Here is an 11,322-nt window from a genome sequence, read left to right on the forward strand (position 1 = left end):
GCCGGAGCCGCCGGCCCTGACCACGGGGCGCGGGATCGTCGTCTTTTATTTTTTTACGCACATTGCAATGCATTCTGGGCTCCGTTTCCTGGTAGAGACGTCTGGGGGCTCGTGGTGTGTTTGGTTTAAATGGTCACGTTTGCCTGTGCTCTCATCCATTCCCAGGGCCTCTCAGGCCCAGCTGGCCGTGTGCCCCGAGGCCGCCCTGATCCCAACCATCTGCCCCTGGGGAGCCAGGACTCTGGGGGCTGGGCCCCTCCCCACCCAACCTCAAGCAGGCGAGGGTTTGTTGTTGGTTCCGTTCTCGTCCGCCCAGGGCCTGGCTGAGACCCTTCTGCCTGGAGGGCGGTCCTATGGCGTCCGGGCCCCCAGGCACAGCGTGGGGTGCATCCCCCTTGGCCTGATGGGGCCTGAGAATGGCGCCCACCTGTACATACTGTGCCCATACCCATGCGCCCAGAAGCCTGGAGGCGTCGCCCCCTGGCCCCCAGCCCCTCGTGCCCCTGCCCACGTGTGCTCCTGCCCAGCAATCCCCCCCCCCCCTCATGTTGCGGCCCCTGTGATTTTTTTTTAATAAAGGAGAGAAACATGCCTGCCACGTACTTCTTCCATTTGGGGTGCTGGGGGACGTCCCCCCGACTCAGTCCCCCCCGCCCCGTGAGGGGCCAGTGGACTAGGGACTGATGTGGGTGGTCTGTGACACACTCCTCCCCAAACAACAACAGACCCTGGGCCCCAAGGGATCCAAGATCCTCTGTCCGCCCTACACACACCCCTACCCAGTGTGGCAGCAGGGGCCACCCTGCAGGGTGGGGGCTGTGCCCGTGGGCCCTTTGTGTGCAGCTGGGGTCTGAGGTGCGTCTCGGGAGAGCCTGGAGGGGTGTGGTGTTTCGCTGGGCTCTGCGGGGGATGGTTCACATCAGGAGAGATGGCTGCTGGAGGGGCCGGCCCCCCACCCTGTGGACACCTGTTACCCTGCCCCCGGGGTCAGGAGCAGCACTGGGTCCCTGCGGCTCAGAGCTGCCTCCCTGTAAGAACAAGTGACATGGGTGGACGCCAGCACCAGATCCATGTGGGGAACCAGTCTTGGGGTCAGAGAGTGGCCTCCACAAGTCCCTGGTCCTGGGGACATGGTACTTGACGTAAAGGGACCCTGCACACGGATAACGTGAACAGTCTTGAGACGGGAGATGACCCTGGATCACCCGGGTGGCCCATGTGCTCACAGGGTCCTCATCAGAGGGCGGTAGGAGGGTCAGAGTCAGAGGAGATGTGAGGACGGAAGCAGAGAGAGAGACTGGAAGATGCCCGCTGCTGGCTCTGAAGACGCAGAAAGGGGCCACGGGCCAAGGAACGCGGGACCTTCAGACGCTGGAAAAGGCAGGAGACGATTCTCCTCTGGGGTCTCCGGAAGGAGCCAGCGACACCCAGATCTCAGCCCCGTGAGGCCCATGTTGGCCTGCTGACCCCTGGAAGAGTGAGAGCATAGACCTGTGCTATTTTGAGCCGCAGGTGATCAGTTAGGCAGCCACAGGAGACTCACAGAGGGCCAACGGCTCAGTGTCCCTCGCACCTGGCGTCCTGGGCAGCCAGGAGAGAAGGCAGGAGCCTCGCAGCTGCCAGGGGAGGGCTCCTTGGTGGACCGTCCCGGGTGTGACCGCTCCACCAGGTTTGTACGCGTCTGTGTGTTTAGAGGTGACACCTGATCGCACTTGATCCCTAACATCCGACTGACCATTTTTCTGTCCGCTTCTTCATCACCTTGGAGACTCTCCCACGACTGTCCCTTCAGTTTGGCTTGAGAGACTTGGGCCCAGGGGGGTGTGAGGCTCACGGGTGGCTTTTCCGTCCGTTAGTCCTGGAGACGCGGAGCGCGTCCAAGCCCAGGGCCAGCTCCAGAATGACAAGTGGGGTGAGAGGAAAGATCTGGCTCCCCCAGGCAGAGCACCGACAGGCCTCTTATATGTATTTGTGATGTGACATACGGCACGTTGAAATTACAGACGCCACTAAAAACTACAAAGAAGCAGAGTTAAAAAGCCAACAAGCCCCAGCTGCTGTTGCGTCGACCCTCACTCCTGGGGACCCCACGGGTGTCAGGAGTAGAACTGTGCTCCGTAGAGTATTCAGTGGCTAGTTTTTTTGGAAGTAGGCCTTTCTTCCTAGCCGCCTCTGGGTGGACTCGAACCACCACCTTTTGGTTAGCAGCCAAGCATGTTAACTGTTTCACCACCCAGGGACTCCAAAAAGCCAACGGAGGAGATACAGACGTTAAAAATCCTTGATGAACACCAAAGAGAAGGCAAAAAAAGAGGAACAAAGGATCAAAGCTAAATCGAAAACAAATAGCAACTGTGTTAATAATTGCACTAAATATAAAAGGGTTAAAGATTGCAACTGAAAAAGGTTGGAAACAAGACCAATACAGGCTGCTTACAAGAGACATGCTGTACATACAGGGAGAGGTTGAAAGGAAAAGTGCAGAAAAATAACAACATTATGCAGATGTTAACAGAGCAGAGCCAGTATCACTGTGGAAATACCAGCCTGAGAGACTTCGAAGCAGTTACTAGAGAAAAATGATATTTTCTAATGACATAGGAATCCTACACGCATATGCACCTAGAAGGTTCAAAACAGAGCAGAAATGGACAGAACTGAAAAAGTTCAAGTTGACCACATCAGGAAGGTAGCCCAGTTGTAAGGAGTAAGGCAGAATGTTACGTTTTCTATTTCCTGTAAAAGTCACCTCTTCCCCACTGAGATGAAATTACTAAGATTTTGAGTCAGGGAATTGATTTCTCCATAAAGATCCACGTCTAAGGCCTCCACTCTCCCACTGATATGCCTGCTCAGGTGTTGGCACTGTTGTTGGGAGCCATTGAGCTGATTTCGACTCACAGTGACCCCATGTGACAGTAGAACTGCCCTATAGGGTTTCCTAGGCTGTAATCTGCGGGAGCAGATGGCCAGGTTTTTCACCCATGGAGTCACTGGGTGGGTTTGAACTGCTGACCTTTCAGTTAGCAGCCGAGCGTTTAACTGTGGTGCCACCAGGGCCCCTTGTGTAGCTTTGTCATGCTTTACTAGCCGGCAGGGTGGGTGCCTCCTTCTCCATTGCTCCCCTTCATGAACGTGAATGTTTAATACAGGAAAACCTGCAAAAGCGAGAACCTGCGTAAGGTGGAAACCTGTCCGAGAAGGAGAACTCAGATTTTCCACTACTAGCGATAGAAAAGTGTTAAGACCCCACCTACCGCGGCCTCCGCCAGACGGAGTCCAGCACAACCACATGGCGCCCGGCTACCACCACCGACTGCTCTGACACGGGTCACAATAGAGGGTCCCGGACAGAGCTGAGAAAAATGTAGAACATTTTTCACAAAAAAAAAAAAAAAAGACCAGACTTACTGGTCTGACAGGGACTGGAGAAACCCCGAGAGTATGGCCCCCGGACACCCTTTTAACTCAGTACTGAAGTCACTCCTGAGTTTCACCCTTCAGCCAAAGATGAGACAGACCCATAAAACAAACAGTAATACACGTAGCTCGATCATGTATGTGATACTAAATGGGCCCACCAGCCCAGGGGCGAGTATGAGAAGGTAGGAGGGGACAGGAAAGCTGGATGAATGGAAGTGGGAAATGCAAGGTCAAGAAGGGGAGAGTTGACACATTGTGGGGTTGGCAACCAATGTCACAAAATAATATGTGTATTAATTGTTTGATGAGGAAATAATTTGCTCTATGAACTTTCACCTAAAGCGCACACACACACAAAAAAAAATAATAAAAAAAGGAAAAGTGTTAAGACTGCACCCTGTCAAAGGCAGAGAACTTTCGAGACCCGGAAAAACAAGGCAGGCCTGTTGAGTTCCGCCTCTCACAGTTTTCACAGGATGAGCATAATGTTTAATGTATACATCAGAATCAACTCTTCTACGTCCTTTTGGTATTTTAATTGGGATTATGTTAGAATCATAGATTTATCTAAAGAGAATGGATAAATAGGGGTTTATCTCCTCATTTATGCAAGACTTTTGTATGTCCTTCAAATACGTTTTGATGTTTTCTTCATAGTTTCTATTTTTCATAGATTTACTATGTAGGTTTTTTTTTACTTTTGAAATTTTTAGCTACTGCAAATGAGGTATCTTCTTTCATGGACAAACACACCGAACGAACTTAATGAATTACCTGTTTGTAACCCTTGGGTTTTCTGGGGATCTAGGTGTTATTATCTAAAAATCGTGCCAACTTTGCCTTCTTTTCCAATTCCGCTACCATATATTACTTTCTCTTGTATGACTGTGTTATTTGTGGTGATTGGGGACGTGTCTGTCTAATGTGAGATTTGAAGAGAATGCTCTGGAAAGTTCAGTGTCGATTATGGCTTTTATATATTAGAAAAAAATCCATTCTTGTTTTACTAACAGTTTTTTAAATTTTGAAATAATTTTAGACTTGTAGAAGAGTTCCACGAATAGTAGTGAGTCCCTGTTTACCCCTCAGGATATTGTCCCCAGATGTTTATCATCTCACAGACTCATAGTAGTTATGGAAACAAAGAGATTAACATCGGTACAATACTAACTGCAAATCTTATCGGAATTTTATCAGTGTTCCTTCCTATCTGTTATGGATTGAATTGTGTCCCCCTAAAAGATACCTTGGAGTCCTAACTCCCGTACCTGTGAATGTGACCTTATTTAGAAATAGGGTCTTTGAAGATGTCAGTTAGGTTAACATGTCACACTGGAGTAAGGTGGGTTCTAATCCTATGACTGGTTTCCTTATAAAAGAGACAGACACACACAGGCAGAGTGGAGTGATGCGGTCACAAGCCAAGGAACACCTGGAGCCACAGAAGCTGGAAGAGACAGGGATGGATCCTCCCCTGGAATCTTCGGAGGGAGCTCTGCCTTGCTGACACCTGGCCTCCAGAACTGAGAGAGAATGAAGTTCTGTTGTGCTCAAACAGCCCACTATGTGGTACTTTGTCACGGCAGCCACAGGAAACCAGCACAACATCCGTCCTTTTTCTGGTCCAGGTCTACTTTAGTCGTCACATTTCCTGCCTCATTCAGTGGTGACAGGTTCTCAGTGTTTTTGTGATCTTGATGCCTGTGAGGAGTTGAGGCTGGTTGTTTTGGGGCTTGTCTGATGCTGCTTCATGATGAAACTGAGGTTGTGCCTTTTTTTGGTAAGAAAACCACTGTGTCCGTCTCAGCGGCCGTATCCAGGGGCACGTGGTATCCATCAGTCTTCTTCCTGGGGGTGCTGAGCAGGTTCTTCACAGTCCAGCTCCTGTTTTCATGCTTGTAATTAACAAGCGGCATCTTGTCAGGAGGTATCTGTGGAAATACTTTCTCCTCATACTTTCCTCACTAATTGTACCCATCCAAGGTCCTGGCCTGCAGCACTGATTCCTGGTGTTTGCTAACTGGTGATTTTATATCTCCATCATTCATTCTAGTCATTAAGTAGAATTCCGCACAGAGGAAGAGTTGCCCCTCTCCCTCGGTTGTTTATTCATTTATGTCGGTACAGACTCCTGAGTGTTTACTCTGCCGGTTATAATCCAATACTGTCTTACGCTGTTGCTCACATTATGCCAGTTTTAGACACGAGGAGCTCCTTCAGGGTGGCTCCTGGGCCCTTTTTTGAGCACCTCCTTATGTTCTAGCACTACGGATTTTCCAAGTTCTTACTATTTTATCTGCCCTGGCCCTGGAATCCACCATTTCTCTGAGGAGCCTGATTCCTTTTATTGGTGAATGGTAGTTAGACACCACAATCTGGGCACCGGGCTGCCATGGCTCCACAGGCCGCTCAGTGCATGGAACTGGGAAATGCTTGTGGGTGCTAACACACGCACACATACAGCTCAGTTTCTGCATTTATTGTTTGCATGTTTATATATGGAAAACCACAGTTTGTACTGATTCCTCTATATATTGAAAACCACAGTCTGTACTGATTCCTCTGATTCCAATCCAGCACCATAGGGTTCATTCTTACCTTCCCGTCTTTGTTCATAATTTCTTTCTCTGACTGGGAGAAGCCTGCCTTACGAGATGGGTACCACACCTTTACTGATCTATTCGAACCAGAACACATACAGTGTGGTTTCATAGTCCTGTGACAATCAAATCTGCAGTATTTGTGTACTCTTCCTTTTGTTCTTTAGCCTGACAGGAGCCAGTCAAAAGACGGCTTTCTGACGTTACTTAGGTTAATTCTTTTGTTCTCCACTCCTTCAGGATGGTGGCTGTGCATTTTCAGTAGCTGAGTTTTTTATTTTATCGTTTCTACTCCATTTTGTGTACTGCTCACATCTTGGTTCATTTTTTTTAACTGTGGTGAGATATGTATAACAAAATTTGGCATTTTTACCATTTTTAAGTGCACAATTAAGTGGCATTAATTACAATCACTAAATCGTCTGGCTGCAACGATGGGCTCAAAGATAGCAACGATTGTGAGAGTGGTGGTGGACGGAGCCGTGTTTCATTCTGTTGTACATGGGGTCATTATGAGTCAGAATCTACTCGACGGCACCTAACAACAACAAATATTGGGTAGCCATTGCCACTGTTGCTTCTTAAAATTTTTTCATCACCCCAAACAGAAACTCTGTACCCATTAAGCAATAATCTCCTATTTCCCCTTGCTCAGCCACTGGCAACTACTGATCCATTTTCTGTCTGTTATTTGCCTGTTCTGGACGTTTCATATAAGGGGGTAATACAGTATTTGTCCTTTTGTATCTAACTTAATTCACTCAGCATATAATGTTTTCGAGGTTCATCCACGCTGTAGCGTGTATCTGCTTGTTACAACTAATACTCCATTGTATGGATGAACCACATTTTATCATTCATCGGTGGTAGACTCGGGCTGTTTCCACATTTTGGGTACTGTGAATAGTGCTGTATGAACATTCGTGGGCAACTTTTGGTGTGGACTCCGTTTCCTCAGGGTAGATACCTAGGTGTGGGATTGCTGAGTCATAGGATAGTTCTGTGTTTAACTTTTTGAGGCACTGCAGGACTGTTCCACAGCAGCTGAACCATTTTACGTTTCACCACATCCTCACCGACACTTGTCTGTCCTTTTGATTTTAGCTCCCCTAGGGGGTGTGGAGTGGTAGTATGTCACTGTGGTTTTGATTTGCATTTCCCTAATGACTCATAATGTTGACCATCTTTCCATATGCTTGTAGGCCATTTATCTTCTTTGGAGAAGTGTCTGGGCAAGTCTTTTGCCCATTTTTTGACTGGGTTGTCTTTTTGTTGTTGAGTATTAAGAGTTCATTATATATTCTGGATATTAAATCCTTATTAGATATATGATTTCCAGATATTTTCTCCCATTTTGTAGGTTATCTTTTCACTTTAAAAAGAAATGTCCTTTGATGCACAAAATTTATTTTGATGTACTCTGATTATTTTGTCTTTTGTTGCTTATGCTTTTGGTGACATAAGAATCCGTTGCTAAATGCAAGGTCCTGAAGATTTACCTCTGTATTTTGTTCTAAGAGTTTTATGGTTTTAGGTCTTGTATTTTGTTTGTTGATCCATTTTGAGTGAATTTTTGTACATGGTGTGAAGTAGGTGTTGATTGACCTTATTTTTGGTTATGTGAAACTTTCCCATGAGTCAGAGATATACAAAATGCTGTACCCTGAGAAATGTTACTCCCCAGTCCCGACGTTACCTTGTCCCTGTTCCCCTGCTCGTCCCACCCTGTCCCCTCAACCTCCACAGGTAACCGGTCTCATTTGTTTCTGGTTTATCCTGGCTATATTTCATCTGCACAAATAAGTAGACCCTAAATATTTTCTTACATCTTCTCCTTTCTTCCATGAAGGTTGGTGTACTGTAAATACTTTTGCACCTTGCTTTTCTCATTTATAATGGAAAGGTAAGAAGTCATGCCTTATCAGTTCAGCTCGTTTTTCTTGGCACAGCTGGGTGCTCCTTCACTGTGTGGATGGACCAGTGTGCAGCTACTCGTCCACACATAGGCCAACAGTATTGGTTTCCTGTAACCCCAGCCTATGCCTAGAAAGCAACTGGTGGGCTCATTCCGTTTCTGACTCCCTTCTCCCTTGTATAGTTGTATTATTCCTACTTTGTCACAACATATAACACTGGTCTCTCAGTGTTCCACCTGCATCCTCACTTTAGTCTTAGAAGCACATTTATAGATTTTAGCTGCTCGCCCTCAGTCATTTTGCCGGCATTTTCCATCTCTTGGCGGGATGAAGTGCGTCTTCTAGGAAACTGCTCAGGAAGGGCCGACGGGTGTAGCATTTTCCCAAGTTTTTATGTTGAAAACAGATTTCCTATAGCCTTCATTCTCGAAGGACAGCCTGGCTGAACGCAGAGCCCTTGGCTCACACTTTCTTTAACTGAATCCTCCTTTGCGTGCTGGAGCCCGGGTGGTGCAGGGGCTAAGAGCTTGAACACTAACCAAAGGGTTGACAGTTCAAATCCACTAGCTGCTCCTTGGAAACCTCATGGGGCAGTTCTACCCTGTCCTATAGGGTCGCTATAAGTCGGAATCAACTCGATGGCAACAGGGTCTTTTTTTTTTTTGTATGTTGCCTTCGAAGAGTTTGAGGCCAATTGTGCGCCTCCTGCCTTTGTAAATTATTGTCTTTTTCCCCTGCAGGCCCTAAGGGTTTTAGCATGATCTTTTAAATCAAACAGTTTTCCTAGGAAGTGTCTTGTAGCTGATTATGCTGGTTTAATTTTCCTTGGTGCCCAGTGGGCCCTCTCAGTGTGGGTATTCAGGTCTTTGTCTACTTCTGGAAGGTTCTCTTGGGTGATAGCTTTAAATACAAGTTCTGCTTCACTTCTTCCAATATTAAGGAGTGTTATTTCTGCATCTGTTTTCCATTTTCTCTCTTTCTGACCCTTTTTACTTTTTGTTCTCGGTTGTTTTCCTGCCTTTGATGCCCTTTCTTAAATTTCCACTTTTGAATCTTGGGTACCTTGCAACAATTTTTAATTTCTCAGGCTTTTTCTTCCATTTTGTTCCTGAATTCAGTCAGCTGTTTCCAATTCTATTTTGTCCGTTTCTGTTCTTAGATTTTCAATTTTCAACTCAAGGTGATTTTTCGTATCTTCAAATTTTTTTTGGTCTTTTGGTAGCGTATTTGGCTTTTGATGGAACCCTTATTGAGGTGTTGACTTTTGTTTCCTTCTGCTTTTATGGGATCTTCTAGGGCTTTGATGGATAAATGTGGAATTTTGTGTGTTGATTCTTTGTATGAATCCCCTCCTCCCCATTTATCTTGTTCATGTTTTCGGTACTGGGGTGTTTCACAACATTCCTAGTTCAACGCCACCTGTCAGTGTAGGGAGTTCAGATTCTTTGGTCGATGTGTCTGCATACTTTGGCGATGGGAAGGTCGTGGTGTGGGTCCTGACTTCATGGTTCTCCTCTTTTCCCTTCACCAAGAAATTGCCAGATGGCACGTCACCCTTATGTCTGCTTTTATGTTCTCCCCCAGAGGCACCGTGTCTTGAAGGCACCCCTGGAAATTGTGGGTTTGTGTGCTTGTTGGCCGGGGCCGGTCTTAGCTGTTTGCAGACTAGGTGCATGTGGACTCCCTGGTGCTGTGAACTGGTCCCCAGTGCTCTGCCCCTGTGGCCACGCCCTGGGACTGGGGAGATTTTCCTTCTCACTTCCTTGGGAGACTTGGGCCTGACTTTGGTATAGGCCTGACTTGTCCTTATGGTTGTGTTGCTTTAGGGGAAGGGCAGACAAGGTGGCTGCCAGTGTTGTCACTACCTGGATCCCTGTGCAGTGGTTTTGGGTCTGGTGTCCGCGGTTTCATTTGTGCCGCTCTGAGTGGGGTGGGCCATGGGGGCACACAGCAGGGCTGGCTGGAGGCCTGGCCACTAGCACGGCACCCCTGCGGGTTCACACAGTAGCTGGCGTTTCTCCTGGAAACCAAGCCCTGTTTAGGGTTTCCAATGTATCTGCATAGAACCGGGTTACTGTTTAAGAGTCCTGGTGGCACAGTGGTTAAGCACTTGGCAGCTAACCAAAAGGTCGGTGGTTTGAATCCACCAGCAACTCCGTGGGGGAAAGATGCCGCAATCCGCTTCTGTAAAGATCACAGCCTTGGAAACCCTATGGGGCCGTTCTTCTCTGTCCTATAGGGTCGCTATGAGTCACGATCGACTCGACAGCAGTGGATTTGGCTTACTCTTTATGAAATTTGCACATCTGTGAGTTCTGCTCATCTTTATTAGGTTGACAAGTCAGAAGAAAACAGCACGGACAGAGCTCACACGTCGACTTTTAGTTCTATCGCCGTTTCCTATTGCCCGCGCCCTGATGTTCCTGTAGCCCCTCCAGGGCGGGGCCTACCCTGGTCCCCCAGCCCCACTGCCCTCCACCCAGCTCAGAAGGGAGGTCGGGGCACCGGGGCGGCCGCCTGCTTCTGAGCCCCTAGAAGACACCACACTCGGGATTGGTTTCATTTTTCTTTAATTTTTTTTAAAAAAAGCCCCTAAGTCCTATGGCTTCAAGGAAGCATCAGAGAAACGTAAATGCCATTTCTGTACACTTTGTAAAGCAAGAAGTAGACTCGCACGACTGCCGCCCACCTGTCCGGCAGCCGCGGCCGCCCTGGGCCCTGCAAATGCCCCCGGTGCCACGCCGGGGACTTTAAGGCGGTTTTGTCTCCAGCTGCACCGGACGCAGGAGGGACCCACACGGCCACACCAGGGAGGATGTCCCCACAGGTCTGGTGCCGGGGCCCAGCCTCTGGAATCAGGTGCACGGTGGCCACCTGCCTGGCAGGACCAGCCAGCCCCACACAGGGCCGGGCAAAGCTGGGTGGGGCTGCCAGGCTTTGGTGCAGCATTTTGGTTGGGGGCGGCCACGTTCCCACCCGCCAGTGCCCCTTTGGTTTAGGGGGCCTGGGGGCCTCACCCCTACAGACGGGCCCTGGAAAGCACCGCCCGGCGGTGCCCCAGCCCTGCCCCCCCTTGAGAAAACGGCCTTTGGATGGAGGGGAGACGAGACGGACTTTACGACAGTACGGAGACCCTGCCCCACTCACTCCACAGACAGGCGGCCGGCGGCCTCTGCTCAGAGTTTCCTTGTTGAAACAGTTAATGCTCTCAGAGAGGAGGACTGGACACAGGTGTGGAAATCTCGGCCAAAGTCTTACGTGAAGGAGACGGCCCCGCACGGAGTGGGGCTGTGGCATCGGGCCCGGCAGCCCACGTTCTGCATCCGGCCGCGGCGGGTCGGCCTGGGGGCTGCGGCCCGTGGCCAGTTCGTCCCGGAGGCTGA

The 11,322-nt window shown here is 48.8% G+C and overlaps 1 protein-coding gene across 1 annotated transcript in view; it reads right to left on the reverse strand.

The window, feature by feature from the left end:
* Positions 1–970: 970 nt before the first annotated feature.
* CSNK1G2 (casein kinase 1 gamma 2) overlaps positions 971–11,322 on the reverse strand; it is a 16,617-nt gene continuing 6,265 nt past the window's right edge. The window contains exons 6-8 of the mRNA XM_004378667.2: positions 11,198–11,318; positions 10,629–10,817; positions 971–1,028 (exon numbers count right to left, since the gene is read on the reverse strand). Of these exons, the coding sequence (XP_004378724.1) occupies positions 971–1,028; positions 10,629–10,817; positions 11,198–11,318 (368 nt within the window). The remainder of the gene's footprint in view (positions 1,029–10,628; positions 10,818–11,197; positions 11,319–11,322) is intronic.

Source organism: Trichechus manatus, unplaced genomic scaffold, assembly GCF_000243295.1.
Source record: "Trichechus manatus latirostris isolate Lorelei unplaced genomic scaffold, TriManLat1.0 scaffold00057, whole genome shotgun sequence".
NCBI lineage: Eukaryota > Metazoa > Chordata > Mammalia > Sirenia > Trichechidae > Trichechus > Trichechus manatus.